Source organism: Acinonyx jubatus, chromosome A1 (genome assembly GCF_027475565.1).
Source record: "Acinonyx jubatus isolate Ajub_Pintada_27869175 chromosome A1, VMU_Ajub_asm_v1.0, whole genome shotgun sequence".
NCBI classification, from domain to species: domain Eukaryota; kingdom Metazoa; phylum Chordata; class Mammalia; order Carnivora; family Felidae; genus Acinonyx; species Acinonyx jubatus.
The window spans coordinates 188,221,508-188,242,181 of record NC_069380.1 but is presented as its reverse complement, the minus strand read 5'-3'; the positions used below and the strand labels follow the sequence as shown (position 1 = coordinate 188,242,181).

The 20,674-nt window shown below is 38.3% G+C and overlaps 1 protein-coding gene across 5 annotated transcripts in view; it reads left to right on the top strand.

The window, feature by feature from the left end:
• The window catches only part of SGCD (sarcoglycan delta), a 934,755-nt gene extending 914,351 nt beyond the window's left edge, over positions 1–20,404 (top strand). For all 5 annotated transcript variants that reach the window (XM_027077705.2, XM_053199779.1, XM_027077715.2 and 2 more), the window contains 2 exons: positions 10,402–10,525; positions 11,872–20,404. In XM_027077705.2, the coding sequence (XP_026933506.2) occupies positions 10,402–10,525; positions 11,872–12,045 (298 nt within the window). In that variant the 3' untranslated portion in view covers positions 12,046–20,404. The remainder of the gene's footprint in view (positions 1–10,401; positions 10,526–11,871) is intronic.
• Positions 20,405–20,674: the final 270 nt, after the last annotated feature.

Sequence of the window (20,674 nt, the reverse complement as noted above, 5' to 3'; positions counted from 1 at the left end):
TATGAAACTACTATGAAAAATTATATGCCGACAAATTGAACAACCTGGAAAAAATGGATAAATCGCTAGAAAAATACAATCTTCCAAAGCTGAATCAGAAAGAAATAGAAAATCTGAACAAAACAAAATTGAATCAATAATCAAAAAAACTCCCAAGAAATAAAAGTCCAGGCTAGATGGATTCACAAGGTGAATTCTATGAAACATTTAAGGAAAAGTTAATACCCATTCTCCTCAAACTATTTCAAAAAATAGAAGAGGAAAGAAACCTTCCCAATCATTTCACAAGGCTGAAAATACCCTGGATACCAAAACTAGACAAAGACACTTCCAAAAAAGAAAACTACAGGCCAATATCCCTAATGAACATAGATGTAAAACTCCTGAACAAATTATTGGCACACCACATTCAACAGTACCTCAAAAAGATTATTCTCCACAATCTTGTGAGATTTATTCTGGGGATGCAAGCATGGTTCAGTATTCTCAAATCAATCAATGTGATACACCACATCAACAAAAAGAATAAAAATCATCTTATCCCAATAGATGGAGAAAAACGTTTGACAAAATTGAATGTATGTTCATGATAAAAATCTCAGTGAAGTGGGTTTAGAAGGAATGTATCTCATTATAATAAAAGCCATATATTAAAAACCCACAGCTAATATCATCCTCAATGGTGAAAAACTGAGAATGTTTCCTCTATAAGATCAGGAACAAAACGTGGCTATCCATTCTCACCACTTTTACTGAACATAGTACTGGAAGTTTTAGCCATAGCACTCAGATAAGAAGAAGAAATAAAAGTCATCCATATTGGAAAAAAAAAAACAAAAAACATTATTTGCAGATGACATGAGACCCACCAAAAAACTACTAGAAACAATAAATGAATTCAGGAAAGTTTCAGGATACAAAATTAATATACAGAAATCCACTGCATTTCTATACCCTGAAAGTATAATAGAAATTAAGAAAACAATTCCATTTATAATTGTACCAAAAAAATAAAATATATATGAATCAACTTAACCAAGAAGGTGAAACACCTGTACTGTAAAAACTATAAAGCACTGATGAAAGAAATTGAACATGACACAAATATAAAGACATACTATGCTCATGAATTGGAAGAATTAATATTGTTAAGATGTCCATACTGCCCCAAGAAACCTACAGATATGATACAATCCCTATCAAAATACCAATAGCATTTTTCACAAGACTAGAAGAAATAATCCTAAAATTTGTATGGAAGCACAAAAAAGCCCAAACAGCCAAATCAATATTGAGAAAAATGAATGGAGATGGAGGTATCACAATCCCAGACTTCAAGATATATTACAAAGCTGTAGTATGCAAAACAGTGTGGCACTGGCACGAAAATAGACACAGAGATCAATGGAACAGAGAGCCGAGAAATAAACCCATATTTGCAGGGTCAATTAATATACTACAAAGGAGGCCAGAATATATTATGGGGAAAAGACAGTTTCTTCAATAAATGGTGCTGATAAAAATTGGACAGCTTTGTGCAAAATAACGAACTGGACCACTTTCTTACACCATACACAAAAATAAACTCAAAATAGATTAAAGAACTAAGTGTGAGACATGACCATAAAAATCCTAGAAGAAAACAGACACTATTTCCTTGATATAAGCCTTAGCAACATTTTTTTTTCTAGCTATGTCTCCTCAGGCAAAAAACAAAAATAAACTGTTGGAACTATGTCAAACTAAAAAGTTTTGCCCAGAAAAGGAAACCATGAACAAAATTAAAAGGCAACTTATTGGGTGGGATAAGATCATTTTCAAATGATATTTCTGACAAGGGGTTAATATCTAAAATATGTAAATAACTGATACAATTCAATACCAAAAGCCCCACAAATAACCCAATTTAAAAAATGGACAGAGGACCTGAATAATAAATATTATTTTAAAGAAGACATACAGATGGTCAACAGTCATGTGAGAAATGCTCAACATCACTAATCATCAGGGAAATGCAAATCAAAACCACAATGAGATACCACCATACACCTATCAGAATGGCTAGAATCAAAAAGACAAGAAATAACAAATGTTGGCAAGGATGTGGAGAAAAAGGAACCCTTAGGCACTGTTGGTGAGAATGTAAATTGGTGCAGCCACTGTGGAAAACAGTGTGGAGATTCCTCAAAAAATTAAAAATAGAAATACCATACAATTCAGTAATTCCACTACTGGTTATTTATGCAAAGAAAATGAAAATGCTAATTTGAAAATATGCCTCCATGTTTATTGCAGCATTGTTTACATAGTCAAGATATAGAAGCAACCAAAGTGTCCATCCATAGATGAAAGGATAAAGATGTCACACACACACACACACACACAAATGGAATATTACTCAACCACAAAAAAAGGATGAGATCTTGCCATTTCTGACATGAATGGACCTAGAGGGTATTATGCCAAGTGAAATAAGTCAGAGAAAGACAAATACCATGTGATTTCAGTTATATGAGGAATCTAAAAAACAAATGAATAAACAAAAAACAAAATCAGACCCATAAATACAGAGAACAAACTGATGGCTGCCAGAGAGTAAAGGAGTAGTGGGGGTTAGCAAAATAGGTCATGGAGAGGAGATACAGACTCCAGTAGTTATGGAATGAGTAAGAGTGTTCTATGGTGATAGATGGTAGCTGCATTGTGGTGAGTATAACATAACATATAGTCTTTGAATCACTATGTTGTACACCTGAAAAATGTTAACATTATGTGTAAACTATGCTTCAGTTAAGGAAAAAAGCACATGACCCTCTCCCAAAGGTCACACTGTACACCTTCAATATATATGTTTGTCAATAAAATAAAAAGATCTGTGCATTTCACTGTATGTAGATTTCAATAAAAAATCATCAGAAAGAAAAAATAATCCAGTTACATGAGAAAATCTAAAACATAACCATACAGAATAGTTGCTATTTAAAAGTATGAAAAAATGTGTCCAAGATAGAAACTAATATAAACAGAGTGAGAACAACTATACTAATAGGCAAAATTAATTTTAAGGTAAAAAAAACATTTTAAGAAATAAAGAGGACCACTACACAATATAAGAAGAAAAGACATAACAATTCTATGCTGGAATGTATTTAACAACATACTGCTTTTAGTAACTGACCTAAGAAGTATGTGTGTGTGTGTTTAACTGTTCTTTTTAAATATATATATCTATACACACATATATATCTTATATATATGGAATTAATAACCACATATAGAAGATAGCACCAACAATTGCAATAACACAGTCTTTTCAAACAGGCATGAATATTTGTAAAAATTGACACATACTAGGCCAAAAACCTAATCTTGATTTTTAAAGACTTGATTTTATAAATAAAATATTTTCTATTATAAGATTATCAGTTCAAAACCAATCAAGAAAATACATACTAAAAATACAGTCTAGAAAATCTTACATGCTTAGAAATTAAGGACAACACTCTATAAAACTCATAAACAACAGCAAAAATTGTACTAAAATTTTAAAAAAATATATTTGCACCCATATTACAAATACTCCACAGGGACACTGCCCCCAAAAAAGTGCATAACCTTAAATTCATATATTAAAAATTAGGGAAGGCAACATATTTCAGAACTTAGAACAACTGCAGATTTATCCTTATTTATCTAGAACAAAAGAAGAAGAAATTCAAGAAATAGAAACAAATTTGAAAAATAAGATGGGCATCTGAGTGGTTCAGTAGGTTGGGTGTCCAACTCTTGATTTCGGCTCAGGTCATGATCTCACGGTTCATGGGTTCAAGTCCCGCATCGTACTCTGCACTGACAACATGGAGCCCGCTTGGGATTTTCATTCTCCCTCTCTGCCCCTCCCCCAGTCATATGCAGGCTTGCAGTCTCTCTCTCAAACAAACTTTAAAATAAAGTAAGATAGAGAAACCCAAAGTTAGTTCTTTGAAAAGAATAATTGGCAATACTGTTCAAGGGGGAAAAGATGTGAAAAAAAAATATTTGAGACCCAAAATTACAAAACTACAAATGCAAGCGTATTTGAAGATATTATGAAAAGCTCTGCCAACAAATTTAAATCTTTATATGAAATGGAAAAATACCAAGAAAAAATATAACTTACCAAAACCCAACCTGCCAAAAAACACAAAACCTAGCTAATCCTGTAAATATTTTAATAAAAATGTCTTTCTGTGCCCAAAGGAGGGTTGTCCTTTAAATGAGTTTAAATAGGCCAGATACAAATCAGTCTAATTTTTCATAAGAAATCCAGACTATAGAAAAGTGATGGAACCTGGCAAAAAAACTATAGGATAAACTCACTTATGAGCTAACACAGGTACAAAATCCTAAAAAAATATTAACAAATAGTTTCAGAAGTAAAAAAAAAAAAAAGATACTCTGCAATTACAATGTTGGGTTAAGGCCAAAAAAATAGAAATGAGTTATAGGAAAATTAATATAATTCACCACATTAATATATTAAAGAGAAATAGTACTTGATAAAAATTCATATTAATGTATGACAGAAACTACTAACAAAATAAGAATAGAAAGGAACTCTCATATCTTGATAAAAAGTATTATTTTTAAAAATGCTGAGAACAAAATATCATACTTACTAGTAGATTGTTGAAAGTTTTCCCTTTAAAGTTAGGAAAAAGGAAGATTGCCATTTCTTGACTTCTGGTCAACATTATATGAGAGTCTTATACAGTAAGTACAACATGAAAAGAAAAAGAAATGGCTTAGGAAATAGATATAAAACTCTTGTAAATTAACATAATTAGTGCCTACAAACAAACAAAAAACTTAGAACAACCTCTGCACAAAAAATGAAAAATAACATAGGTATTGATTATAAGATCAGCACACAAAAAATATTGGATATCAGTACAACAGGAGAGAGGAATAGGGATAAGAGATATACTTTATAAAAATACCATTTTCAATAGCCACAAAAGTATACTAATCCCACATAGAGAGAATTGTAAAACTTTATTGAAATACACCAAAGAAAACATAACTAAATAGAGACAGATGCAATGGCAATACAATGAACATAAGACCTTGAAGACCAAGGTAAGAGGACTTGCCTTGTGAAATATACAGACTTTTAAAACTGTAACAAATAAGCTAAAATAATTGATTATTGTCACAGGAGTAGACAAATAATAGCAAAACAGACTAGAAAGTCCCCAAAGAGACCCATAGGTATATGGCAATGCCATATGGCAAAGCTAAATATGGGCTTTTCAGTATATGATAAGATCATGGATATACATCTGTTTGGACCCCAGCCTCAGACCATACACCAAAGGTTCTACTGATGAATTAGAAACTTCATGAAAAAGCAAAGCTTGAAAGTTTTGAAAACAGTATATTAGATCTTTATGACCTCAGTGTAGGGAAGGATTGCTCAAATAAGACATAGCACAAGCCCTAGAGGAAAAGACCATAAATTTGTCGCTATTAAAATATAAAATATAAAACCCATTCTTGAAAACATGCTAAGCACAGAGTGAAAAGACAAAAACCACAGACTCGAAAAGAAATTGTAAATACATCAAACTGCTAAATACTTCTTTTTCAGAATATGAAGTATGGCTACTACAATTCACACACAAAATAACAATAGAAACAATTAAAATAGACAAAAGACATTTCACTGAAGGAGAATCCCAAATGGCTTCCAAACAAATGAAAAGATGCTTAACTCCACTACTAATCTGGGCAATGCAAACTTGAAAGACAATAGCATCCCATTTCACACTCGTGTCATACTAAAACATTATCAAATGCTGGTAAGAGAGAAGAACCAGAACTCCATATAGTACTGGTGGGACCTGTACACACTACACTACTATGAGCTACTAGTATCTACAAAAGCTGTAATTATGCATCGTCCAGAAGCTAGCAATTCCACTCTTCACATATGTGTCCTCAAGAAAATTACACACGTGTACCAGGAGCCGCATACAGAATGTGCTGAGATGTACTGTTGATAGACAAAAACCTAGAAGCAACCCAAATGTCCAACAGAGGGATGGACAAATTAAGAGGACACCGGGGAAACAATAAATCACAGCTATGTGCTATAGCATAGCTGCACCTCAGGAATATAATGTTGAGGTGGGGGAGAAGTCGCTGAAGAATATCTAAGTGGAATTGTTTTATGCGTCAAGTTTAAAAACATGCACTGGTACACAATGGCATAAGGATGCAAACATGTAGTAATACTATAAAGAGAAGAAAATAGTCAACACAAAATTCATAATAGTAGTTACTCTTGAGAAAAGGCAATGGGTGGGAATAGGAAAAAAAAAACAGCTCAGGACATTACAAAGGTCATCAGTAACCAGCCAAATTAGAATAGGAGCCGCCTCCTATGGAAAGCATTTTCATCACTTGCCTTATATTGCTGTGCAGAGACTATTTTCCTCACAGCTTTCTTATCGGTCACTGATTTACATCACCTGCATAGTGTTTGTGGGCACCTGAGATTATGACCTTTGCTTTAGGGCAGTGGTTCTCAAAGTGTGATCCCAGAACCAGCAGCTTCAACTTGCCACGAGTACGTACTGCATCCAAACTCTGGGGGTGGAGCCCAGCAATCTGTATTTTAACAAGCCCTCCAGGTGATTCCGATGCCCACTGTCGAGAACCCTTGTTTCTGAGGACCTGGCCCAGCCCATGGACCTCCCTGCCTGGCCATTCTTCAGTTCTGAGTCTGTTCAGTCCTGCCATAAGACGGTTGCACTCTCTTCTAATGGAAGCAGTATTTCTTTCCAACAACCAGCAGGACCCTCAAATGCCCCCCATCAGAATGGAGCCGCCTCCCATTTTTCCTTCCTCAATGCCATTTTAGCCACTGTGCTGTGACTGGTTATCTAGTGTCAGAAATTGACATCACAGGAGTGCTCTATGCAGGCTCCCAGGGCTCTGGTAGGAGCTTTTTACCACAAGGGAAAGATTAACATGTGAACGAACTTAACTATTAGGTTTGCCTAACAGCAAAAGATATCAAGATAGATAGGCTACAAAGCAGAATTCAGTTACCTTTTTGTCTCTGCTTCCAGGAAATTGCCATTTCTACCTTTATTGTAGTTTTTCACAATAAAAGACAGTTTCAGAGTAGCGCCCTTTCTCAGCTCCCTGATACTTTCAAGACTGAGAGGGGAGAAAAAGATAGCAGTCATTCTGAGTCCACTTCTCTGGCCATGGAGCCCACCTGCTGATCTCAGAGCCCACAGGAGGCACACAAGAGTAAAGGGAATTCTAATGTCCATCTGAAATGCCAGCACGCCATCTGATCAAGTTCTCCTAGCTCTAAACATTTTTTTCTATGTTAAATTGTTTTTACCCCAGCTATCTATTTATATGATCAGTCCGTTTGAATGTTTTTACTCCAGCTATCTATTTGTATGATCAGTCTGTTTGAATGCTACATACCAAATATGAACACATTCACCATGTCCTGAACTTGATGTCACTAATGTCAGTTATTTAAATTTTGAGAAATATTGCATATGGGGAAGTATGTATCACTGAGCCATACGCAATACCATCACCTTACCCTTATTTATAGATACTGGCTTTGGAAATACAGGTGCTAATTCCATGAAGAGGTGGACTTTACAAAGAATGGTGTGAAGGGGCACCTGGTGGCTAAGTTGATTAAGTGTTCAACTTCAACTCAGGTCATGATCTCAGAGTTCGTGAGTCCAAGCCCCACATCGGGCTCTGCACTGACTTTGTGGAGCCTGCTCAGAATTCTCTCTCCCCTCTCTCTCTGCCTCTCTCTCTCTCTCTTTCTCTCAAATAAACAAAATTTAAAGAATGGTGTGAAGATATGATAGACAAGAAAGAAGTCCAATTTTTCTGTAAGTGGTAAGATATAGTGGAAAACATACTGGCTTTGGTATTCCACTAAACCTGGGTTTGAATCTCACCTATGCCCTTTTACTAGATGTACAACCCTGAGCAAGTCTCTTACCTTTGCATCCTTCTGTGCACTATCAAGACTAAGAGAGTATATCGAAATCATAGGGTTTTTGTGAAGGATTAAATGAGGTAATATGTATAAAGCACTTTGCACGGTGCCCATCACCTACTGATACAAGAAGTGACATATTCAAAATGCACTTCAGGAGGTAGACCCATTTGTGAAGTACACTGGAAAGAAAGGAAGAATGAGAGACAAAACTTGTGAGGCAGTCAAATAGCCCAGTTTAGAGATACATTAGTATACTGAGTAGGGAGAAGCTGTAGGCTAACTGGTCAAATAAGAGGGGAGGGAAGAAGGAAGGGGAAAGAGAAGATGGCATGAGACTGTCACCTGGAGAAGATGGATGACAGCTGTGCCATTGAGAATTGGGTGAAGGAAGCTGGAGTTGAAGAAAAATATTACCAGAGGGGAAACTTATGCCTTTCTGAGGGTAAAAGGTATCAACGTTAGTACCAAGAAAAGACGTTACAAAATGCAGGATAAACTGTAAGCCAGCCAGACTTTGCAGGAGAGAAACAAAGAAAATGGCACAAAACCACCTTCAGGTTTCAAAAGTGAGAGTATCAAGAGTGCAGGAACAGCTGAATGGAGTTGGATTAAGGTCCTAGGCAAGACTGCGCTGCACAGACGTCACTCCCCATTGCTCTGATGTCAAGACCCCCCTCCTTGTATTGAGGGCAAAGTGAGAGAAACCACGTGCAAATGAAGTAAATTGTAATTAGAGGGGGCTCAGCCCCAACTTGGGGAAGAACTTATGAGGAGCCAGGAGGGATGGGGGATTTTTTCCATTACAAGGGCTGAGATAGCAAAGGGAAAAATGAGAGTTCCACAGAAGCTCAAGTCAATCTTTCACCAGTGCTACAGACCTGTCATTTTTCTTTGGGACTCTGGTTGAGTCACTGCAGGGGAAATACAAACATCAGTGGAGAACGCTGCTGCCTACAAGCAAACATCAGGAACCCAGACTGAGAAGCATAGAAAAGCCCTCTCTTGGCACCTGTGGGATGAGGCTTGGGATTGCTCCATGGTGGTGTCCCCCCTGGTCAGCTCATTCTTCCTGCCACTTGCTGAAACCCGAGAGGGTTTGCAAGGAGTGGTGGACGCAGTACAGGGAGCCAGCAGTTGGCAGAGAGGATGCTGTTCCTTGTGAACATGTTCCAGGTGTCTGAAAGTTGGGAGCATATGAATAAAACACAGGAGACTGGTCTGAATCAGAGCAGTTGAGAGCCATGCTGAGGTCTGTGCTTCCTAAGTTGGGGTACTTTCTTGGTAAACAGAGAAGATCTTCATTCATTTCTATTTGGCAATACTACTAAAATCTAGACTATTCTGGGGATGGTCAATATTTCTCACATTAAATGAGTTAGGCAAAGATCTTTCTAAGGAGTATTATCATGTTGGGTCATAATAATTAACATAAGCGTAGCTGATTCACCTTCTCTCCTTTTTTAATTACATACAATAAAATCCACTCTTTGAGGTACAGTTATGTGAGTTTTCCCAAACACGGAGTGTCATGTGACCACCACTACAATCAAGATACAAAAGAAAGTTTATCACTAAAAACCTCTCCTTGCCATTCTGCCCCTTTGTAGTCAAAGTCCTTACCCTCTCCCTCCCCCAGCAACCAAGGATCCGTTCAGCTCTTCTTTTGACAACTATTTGAGTAAGGCTGGAGATTTCTTTATGATTCCATGGTATAAAAACAATACCAGCAGTGGTAATAGGAACAGTTAATATATACACTGCATTTCCAATGTGCCAAGCACCATTTGAGGCACTTTATAGATGAGAAAACTAAGGAGAAATCGAGAAATTTTCAAAAAGAAAGAAGTGAGGAGAGAAGAGTCTTGCGAAAGTCACCTACTACTGGCAGCCCCGGGGCTTGAGTCAGGCATGTCTAATTGGTAGGTCTCTTGCTTTAACCTCTGATGCTGCTTCTTTCGACAAAGTAGAAGGAGTATCTACCAATTTTAGAAAGCTCAGTTTAGACCTGAGATAGCCTTACTCTAAAAATAAATAAAAGTTATGTGAGAACTTGGTTAACTACACCAATAAAGCAATAATTAGCTGGGTGTGATATAAAATGAAGCCAGGATCCTAGAACACCTTCTTTATAATCTTCATCATATGCAATGAAGACCATGCCCAGGTAGGTTATGTCCTCTGTCATAAACCTGACCAGGTTTGTAAAACAAAGCTAGAAGAATTTCCAGCACGAATACAGAAATGCTGTTTTGTTTCAATGCTCTGAGCAGCAACTCCCTCTCAAATTTACCAAAAACAAAACAAGACAAAACAAAACAAAACAAAACAACAAAATGGGATTTTTAGTGTTAGTCTTGTGTGTATTTCAGGTTGGAGTCCCCGACCCGGTCTCTGGTGATGGAGGCCCCAAAAGGAGTCGAAATAAATGCAGAAGCCGGCAACATGGAAGCCACCTGCAGAACAGAGCTGAGGCTGGAGTCCAAAGATGGAGAGGTAGGGGTGAGAAGGACACAAATTCAGAGAGCTCGAGCTCCAAACAAGCCAACCTTTCCCACATCTTTCCCAGACCCCCGTGACACTGAAGTTGATCCCACTTTCAAACAAGAGGAGCCAATCAGGTTTTGTTTCAGGAACAAATATGTTGAACAGCACCATTATAAGCTTAACCCACAACACAGAAGAGTTATGGCTCATTGTTTGTAAGCGCTGAAGTAATAGCATGTACTACAAGTAGAGAATTATACACACGGCTATAAAAATGAATGCTATTTCTAAATTCTCTCTCTCGTCACCCGAAAGTAAGATTTAGGTAGCTGGCATGATTAAGCTGTATATCATGTACATCTAACTCAAGCAGAGCTTAATTTACTCACAGTTACTTTCAAAGTTTACATTGTATGGTTCTACTTTGAGAATGGAGAGTGTGATCCAACAGCTATCCCAAATCAGAACAAGACAAACCTTAAATAGAGTAAGACTAGGCAAGAAGACGTTGGAGGACTGAAGATATTAATTCTTCTACCCAATATAATCCAACTTTGGTGAATAGAATAGCTACTTGGGTTTGTGTAGACAAGGTAAGGCAAATCCCCAAGAAAATAAGATTGAACTGCAAACTTTTAAAAATGTCTCCGTCACGTGCATAGGTGAACTTTTCCATTTAAGAGTTTTTAAATAGATGGAAAAAATGTGTATTTTTTTAAAATCAAAACTGTATTCCACTTTTCATATCTAGTTAGAGGTTTCCCATCCCCACCTGCTTCTGTGTACCCAATCCACGTCTTGATGGGTTTGGCATTTGCTATATTTGTTTTAAAAGAGCTAGTTAGATAAAGTATTCAGTTATCAAAATGGTCTCTTCAAACAGCCACAAACCCCAAATCATACACGTGTAGAAATAGTGGCTATATCACATATGCAGATTATAGCTCTCAGAATCCAGACTCTGGAGGAATTAATTATAATCTTAACAGTCATTCAAGACCAGAAAGCACTGCATATTCTTGCAGTCTTCCCATGCACACAGAGCTGGGGTGTGAAGGCCCATCCATAGTAAAGAAATTACTAACCTTGCATTTCCAAATTCATTTCACTCTAGGACTCTCTTCATATTCTACATGATATACTTTTGGTAAAATGCTAATATAGACCAGTAAGACATTGTCTTGGTAGAATATATGCTTCCCTGAGGATAGAGACTTTATCTGTCACGTTCGTCTCTGAATTCCCAGGGCCTAGAATACTCAACACAGCAGTTGAACTTCATCTACTGTTTCTGAATGTCAAGAGAACAAAGGGCAGCTTCTAACTCCTCTTTCCTTCCTGTTCACTTTCTTTAGATTAAGTTAGATGCTGCGAAAATCAAACTACCTAGACTGCCTCACGGATCCTACACGCCTACAGGAACGAGGCAGAAGGTCTTCGAGATCTGCGTCTGCGCCAATGGGAGATTATTCCTGTCCCAGGCAGGAACTGGTTCCACTTGTCAGATAAACACAAGTGTCTGCCTTTGAGAGACCATCCATAGTGGACCTTGTTGGCAGCATAAAGGCCATTTTTGGCTTTAGACACTGGCTGCCAGCTATTTTTACTAGAACACAGAAAGCCTATCAAAGACCTTGTGTGTGTGTGTGTGTGTGTGTGGGTGTGGGTGTGGGTGTGGACGTGGGTGTATGCGTATGCGTGTGGGTGGCTATAAATATATATAAATATATATAAATAAATATATATATCCTCTGTATAAAATGAGGTTTCAGTACAAAAGGAACCATGGGTGACCCTGTGATATCCACCATCATTTCCATTTCAACCCTACCACCTACATGATAAAATCAAAACACTAATTCAGACCCAATATTCCCCAGACCCTTCAAAACCACACAGTGTATCAGACTCTTACCGAATAGTCACCTACATGTTTAAGCAGCCACGCATCTTCCCCTTTAGTGTCATTACAAGGCAGTGATGGCGGGAATCTCTAAGTCACACTCAAGCACTGAGACCCTTGTATTGCAGTAGATACTTCGTTTCCATTTTTAGCTTTCGTAAGGCTCGCCAACTTCCCCTTCTTCAAGTTAGGGATGGGGCAGTGCCATAGAAGTTGGCTGTGGGAACTCAAAATGGCTGTTCTCCCTTCACAGCCGAATGGGGCCTTTGTAGTTGGATGAATGTGGAGGATGAATTTTAGCAAAGTTTGAACTGCCCACCCAACTCCTGCTATGTTCCTTCAAAATTACATATTATCCCACAGTCAAAATAGGAGTTGTAAATCAGCACAAAATAGGATAACAGCTGCTCCTCAGTCGGCTGGAAGCTACTCAGTGGCCTGACAGGAAAAGAATAAATGGGTGATATGTCTCTGTTTAAAGGAAAAAAATGGCTCAAAGTCTGTTTCATCCTCACTTGTGACTTTATCCAGTGGACTCCAGCCTCAAAATCCTTAAGAGAGGAACCCCCACCCCAAGAGAAACCATTTGGGAATGGAAACCTAATTAAGAGGAGCCTAGAAAACCTAATTAATTTTTATATATTTCCTGGGATTGGTAGGTAATTGGGAGACTTGCCTTTTTATTTCTAAAGATACGCACAAACTCTAGCTTCAATATCCTTATATATATTTTTGTTGGGATATTTATATTCCTAAATCCACCATTATATTTTCTCCAAGAATACTGACCTAGCAATCACTGATCTAAAATACCTGCCCCCAGAAATGGTCACTGGAAATTAATATAAACTGAGTCAAGTGTCTCTCTCAGACTCCCCGTGACCCCAACGGCCCAGAGAAACCACTCCCCCATACGTGGAGGCACCTCCCTAGTTCCCGCCATCAGCTACCTCTCATCCCTCCACCTTCATCGTCATGCTCCAGGGTCACCCTGGCCAGCTCTTGTGCTGGGACAGGGGATTACACCATCTCTGTTCAAAGAGGGAGAAATGTGCCTATGCCTTAAGTCAATGCACTCAGCAAGGAGAAGCACATCCTATTTATCTTGTTGTTACCTGTGGTTTATTTTTGGGCGATTGGAGGGGGAATGGTTTAGTCATGAGTGGGCATCTTAAAAACTGGTAGACAAACCAGGTGGCTGACAGACATGGACTCTCAGGAGCCCGTATGGAGTTGTAACTGGCTTAGACAGTCCTGGATGCCATTTGGCAAGCAGCAGCCCCACAATCCTAAATGAGGTCATATTGGTAGGCCTGGATGGCATTTGTGTTTTTTTTTTTCTTCAACAAGGTTTTAATTTTTCTTACTTCACAAGCAGAGAAAGTTTTGGAAATGAATATGAGGTTTGATATTTTTGAGATGACACTCAAGCATCAGGCTCAGGTTTGTATACAAAGGATGTAAAAAGCAAGCTGTGTGTTGCTTTAGGAGTGGGGCGGGGGGTGGGGAGGGGTGGTTTCCTAGCTTGACCAGCAGCCCGGCTGGCTTCCAGACCCCATACCCCCTCCAGTCACTCCTTCTCGGTATCCCATGTAGAGGAATTGAGTTGTTCACGGGCAAGACTACTTAGTTTGCAACACTAAGAGTCTAAAAAGGAAAACCCTAAAAACATGTTAAGTTGCTCTCCATCGGTATTCTTTCCTGTAGGATCATACTGCCAGAATCTGCATGTACTATATACAGGGTTTTGCCAAATAGAAGAAGCCCCCCACCCCTTGGCCCCGAGGAGCATCCCCCGCCCCGTCATTCAAATAAACAGTAGTAGCTGTGAGGCCCTCCATGGCTAATTACCTTAAGACTAAGTGTTTTTAAGCAGAGAGACCATCTTTGTATTTTACCATCTCAAGTACACTATCTATGGATGACAAGAAAACAGAAGGTTCCCTGAACCTCTTTCCTCTGAGTTTGTTCTAATCGTTATATGAAAGTCTAAGATGAGCCCCTTGGTAATTTTATGCCAATATAAAAAAAAAGAGTAATGGGATCCCACTTGCAGAATTTAATCCTAAAGGTAATCAGATCACAAATAGGATAAAAATAATAATAGCAAACCAAGAATAGAAATGAAGCACCTGTGGGGGACAGACATAATAAAAAATTCTGGTTTTCATTTGTGCTAAGTGACCACAGTATACCAGGTAATAAGCAGGAAACTTGGCATAGATTAAATCATGTATTTCAGTACTGACTGCAGAATTCGGTAAAATGCATTTTAAGTTCTTAAGTGTCTATTTTTTTTCTCCCAACTTCCTCCAACTAGAAAATTTGTCCATGGTCATGAGAAAAAGTTTTAATTCTGGAAAAAAAATCTTTTACATTAAAATCTGATAAACTTTAATTTTAGAAATTGAGATTCTTTCTCATCTTTATATATAATACCTTCTAGACAATCACATCTTTGAGGATATTAAGGAGCAGGGGGTATAACAAAGAGTTCAAATGAATCGTCAATATTCTAGAAGTTCTAGTATGCTAATATTCTTCAGAAGATTTTTAAAAATTAAAGTGATCTCCAAACGTTTAGCCCTCATTTATATTTGTTATCTGTTCAATAAGTCATAAAAGTTCGGTGGTAACCTACTAACATATGACAAAAGTTGTCAAAAGCCCTTATGGTGGCATCTCTGTAGGTGGAAACTCGGTGTGAGCCTTTTTAATTGTTCTTTTTCCCAAGGGATAGATCTTATAAACTTGAATTGGCTTTAACTTCCTTTAGGTCAGTTTCCTTTGGATGGTTTTCATTGTACATCCATCAAACATAGACCAAAGATTGCTTAAAGTTTAACTCTAGAGCAGGTGTCAGCAAATTGTGGTCCCTAGACCAAACCTGGGTCATCACCAGTCTTTGTAGATAAAGTTTTATTGTAACACAGACACATTTATTCATTTCCTTGATGTCTGTGGCTGATTTCATTCTGTGACAGCAGGGCCAAGTAACTGTGTCAGAGATTTCATGGCCTGCAAAGCATAAAATACAATTTGGATCTTTACAGAAAAAGTTTGCCGACCCCTGACGTAGAGGTCATTTGTGCCATGTGTTAGACCTGGAAGGAAAACGAATTCCAAGGAAGCATGGAGTAACCCTACATTTCCCTGGATGCTTGGAAATATAAATACTTGCCTACAGAAAAAAAAGATTAGCCCTACACTATGTATAAAAGTGATCCACTTGTCTTAGAAATCCAAGTTCACAGGATTCTTGAGAAAAGGGAAGATGGAATCAGAGGAAGCCTTAGTGCAAAAGGAAAGCTGTGATTCTCCAAGAGTTGTCTTAGAACCCTTAATAGAGAGGTGCTTTCTCTGGTCAGCATTGTGTAAGACAAGAAGAGAAGCAAAGGTCCTGTAATTAAATTTAGAATCTTTCTCCTGAAGAGACTGTTCTGCAGTTTCATAGGTTCCAGCTCACCATCACCTGTTCCAGAAAAACGCACATTCCATGGTCCTCCAGAGAACACTTTTGACCTAACATATCTTGTTGACGTCCATCACCTCAGTTATTTATACCTCCAGTGTGCTTGCCATTCCTACGTCCCCACCAGGCCTGAATGGTTGGTGGGACCAATAAATAATGTTGAAAGAATAATAAGAAATTTTGGAGGCAGCATCTGAAAATATGCGGGAAGAAAAAAATACAGTAAAAGTCTTTTATGAAGGTGTTTTGAGGGGGAAACCAGATCAATACCAGTTTGATTTTGTTTCCAAGGAGTTGGGTCTGTGTTCTTTGGTGTAGCAGGAGTGCAAAAAAAGACCTATTTTGAATTCTACCATGTCTACCTCTGTAGTAAGGCAAGTTCCTACCAGAGATTTCTCCCTTCAGTCAATAGCCTATTGCTAAGTCCATACTTATATTCAAGATTGTTAAAATAGCATCAATAATGAATGACTCTTTGTAAGCATGAATGTTCATGTCAGAAAGATTTTTTTTAAGGAAATCGACCACCATTTATCAGACCCTAATCAATGTCACAGAAAGAGCCCTTTTGCATTTTATCTGGATTCAACCAAAAGGGAATTAAATTGGCAACACTGCCCTCCACAGAAGCAGCTCCATGAGAATATCTTGCTTTTGTTTATTTTAGGCAAAAGGTAGCATGATGTTTGGACCAAAGAGACAAACAGATCCATATAAGCACCTGATCCTTATTTTTTAAGGCTCTGTGAAAGGTGAGAACCTCATTTAAGTAAGTTACAAACAAGACTATTTGCTCTCTTTCCCCACACTAGGAAATCTTAGGCATAAAAGGATAACGAAGCAGTTTCTGGAATGATACATTTGCATGGTGCTCCAGTAGCAGGTGGGGGAAAAAGTTATAATAAAAGAAACAACCTTAGAAAACAGGCTTTTTATCTCAAAGATAAAAATGTATCTCTTTTGGTCTTTTATCACTTTCTCCTCAGGGGAAGGTTCCCCCCTTCTAACATATTTCTAGTGAAATAGTCAAAACTACTGCATTGGGATGTCAGATGCATCTCTTTCTTTGTGGCAATCTGAATTTAAAATTGTACGGTTGCCTCTGAATTTCTCATTCACAAAGCTAAACCCACTGATAGGAGATAAAGCAGTCTGAAGCCTGCTGCTTCCACTAGCACACCACACACATTAGCACTTTCTAACGCAATGGGATTTCTATGGTTCTGAAAAGCTTTCTTCATAATGGAGTCCTTGACATTTCTCAAGGCAGGTCTGAATGGCAAAGGAAAAATAATTATTTGTGGGAAGTCCTTGTTTTGAGTATTGTTAGAGCACAAGTGTGGAAAAAAAATAGCAAGTTTGGGGCGACTCATGCTCACAGAAGTTATTTGCTTTGGTTTTACCGCCCCCCCACACACACTTACTGTTGCAGATACTGATAGAGTACAAAATTAGCATCTTCCTGGGAGAAAAGACAGCAATTCAAGAATGTGAGGCCCCTTGATGCAATAGGCAGTGTGATGTCATCAACAGTGTTGATGATGTCATCAAATCCATTACTGAACAGTCTCAGAAGGTCAACAGCAATGCTAAATGCTACTCCTCACTGTCAGCCCAGCAAGTGTGAATATCAGTTCCATGTCCATCAATTTTGCAATTAGACTAGAACAAAGGAAAACTTGCTGTAAGCAAGAAGTATTTTTAGAATCTAAAGCCACCTGTCATAATAGGAAGCCAAAGTAGTCCAAGATGCCTCATTAGGCATGTAGACATCCTCAGTAGCGAATGAGGGGATTTTGCTTCATTGCTGAGCCCTAGCTGAGGCCAGATAAATACAACAAACATGAAGAAGGAAACATCTGTTTTACCTAAAATCTACTCTGCCCCTGCTAGACTTGCCTAGTGGTCTCTCGTCTGCCATTGTCTTCACAGCCTACTTCTCCACTTGGGTTATTTGGGGACAGTCAGAGTTAGCTCAGATTTCATCATGTGAGAAATTCCCAGCTGACAAGTTTGGTTACATAGGAACAGTATAGCAAAGGAGTGTCCTAAGGCAGGAAAACAATAATTGTTAACGAGGAAGATGTTGGTGATGATACTGAATTTGGGGGTTATAGATTCTTTTGAGAATCTGAGCAAAGTTCTCAACCTTCTCTCCAAAAAGTATCACACCCTCAAAATTTAACATAAAATGGAAGTGACTTTTATGGATCTGAAGCCTTCTCTAAGATATGTCAAATGTTGGATTCTATTCTCCAGTTATAATAATAATTTTCATTGACTGATGTTCATTAAGCACTATATGTTAGGCACAATGCTGAGTGTTTTATATGCACTCACTTATTTCATCCTCAAAACAATCCTTTGAGTTAAGTTCTAGTATAGTTCCAATTTACAGATGTGGAAACTGAGGCTTAAAGAGATTAGGAAACTTGCCCAAAGCCACTCGTTAGAAAATGGCAGAGCTAGAATGTGGGTCTAACTCCAACCCACTATGCTATGAAGTCACCAATATGTCAAACTATTTTTCAAGGTGTTGAGAAGTGTCTCCTACCAGCTGTTAGACTAGACCTTCTTGGGTGGATGAGGCTATAAAACTTTTATCTGTATAGTCTCTCATCCATGACAGCATCCAGTACTAAAGTAGAGATATCTGCAGTGAAAATATAAGTGATCTGTCTGAACAATAGAATCTGGAACCAAAAAAAGCTTTTTTTTGTTTGCTCTGTTTGATTCTTGTTAAGTCAGACTTCTTGTCCTTACAGATTGAAAGATGCCTGGGGTGTCAGCATTACAGTTAAGAGAAAATTGTAATACTTCGTGATTTATAGGCATAGGCTAAGCAAGTCAGCATTTCTGCACACATACATTTCCTTCTCCTATTCCTCACTTCAAAAGACAAAGATCTTATTTTAGATGAGGTCTTGATTATCATACTTCCTGACCTTTACTTGTGGCAAAACTTAAGGAAAGAATCAAATAGAAGGGAACTCAATCTCTGCCATTGTAGCAAGAACTCAGTTAGCATTATGCATTCAATACCCAAGGTGGCCACTTAGGCTCTAATAATGGCTGGAGACCCACATGCCATACCTTGTCAACCATTACTAATGGACCATACCCCTCCCTGTGAGCAGAATTATTCTTGACAAAGCACTCAGGCCATCACAACCATTGATCTGAGTTGGAAATGGGACCTATTTGCCAATTCTTGTCTGAACAGTGGCTCTCTTTAACCTTGAACCTATACATTTTAACTGGTGTCCTAGATTCAGCAATGAGATTGGTGACATTCTAACTACTGAAGGAGAAGATGAGTACATCTGAAGTCCCTTACAACTTGGTGGCTTTGGAGCACTTTCATCTTTTGAGCAAAGGGACGAGGGTTTGATATGTAAGAGTTAAAAGACCTAAAATCATTTTGAAGAATTAACTCAGCCAGGGACCATCTGAACAGGTTATAAACCAGTATGCCCATATTAAGGTCCTATGATCAATCTGCCCCCACCCAGAGCTGAGAGAACACAGCAGCAAAGAGACTGGGGTTCATCCTGCTTTTCTTGCTTTCTCAACAGCACATATCTGATCTATTGGGTGTTTGTAGACAGAACTTCCCACTGCTGCCAACAGACACAGACCCAGTACGAGCCAGAGTCCTATAATCCCCTCTGGCTCAACCTTACCCCATAAAACCTTAATAAAGGGACAAGTTCAAAAATGTCAAAAGCCCTGTTTCAGGGTAAGTCATTCAGTAATTTTCTTTTACTGATCAATGTGTCCCAATGGCAAATCAGAAATGGGTACCCTTAATGAGTCTCATGGAACTAACATCACCAGAGCCAAAAATTAGGTTCCCTGATAAGGAGGGGTGGGGGGGGGGGGAGGTTTAAGCAGCAAAGGGAAGAGTTGGCACACCTGAATTTTGGATAGACACAAAATTGGCTTATTTTGTATGCAGTGTTTTGGTGAGGGGTGGGGTTGGAGTTTTCTATGTATTAACCACCTACCTCCTCAGTAAAGTTTCTCCCTTTGAGGCCATGAAGGAAAAACACACCTCTTAAGGAGGTCATATTTTAAAGGGAAAAGTTAGAGACCATCCGTCATTGTTCTGGCTAGATACGCCCCTGGAGAAGCCAGGTTCTGGTGCTTTTCACAGAAAAGAGGACAAAGTCGTCCCACTTGCTTGGAGACTTTGAAAAAGGAACCCCATTCCCATAAAGCAATTGAGTTCAGCCTTTGGGTTATTTTGGGCTTTGTTTTGTTTTTCTCTGGGTTTGGGTTTGATGTAAGAGGAAGAGCCTTTTAGTTTAGTTTTGTTTTGTTTTGTTTTAAATAACATCGATCCTTGCACACTCTATGCAAAAATTTTGTAAGCATTGCAATAATGCTATGAACTACAAGGAACTATTTTAACTTTATTACACTTTCTGTATAAAAAAATTTGTATTTAATATTATTTCAACTGCAGTCTTGTAAAATATATTAATAAAAATAATGATTGGTAAGAAGGAAAGCACCCTTGTCCACTTCTTTAGGGACTTCCTCTTTCACAGTTGATAAGTCAGTCACTCCTATTGACTCTACCTCAGAAATAAATTTTCAGATGAACTTCTCTTCCACATTTCCTTGATCAGTGGCCTGACATGTTGATTAAGCCACTTTTGGCTCTCAGAAGAGATTCACGCAGGCTGCCTCATAAAAGAGAGCTTATTTTTACAGTAATACATGGCCTGGAATTGGGAAGTCCCCAGGATTTGAAGCAGGTCAGGAAAACAGCTTTGAC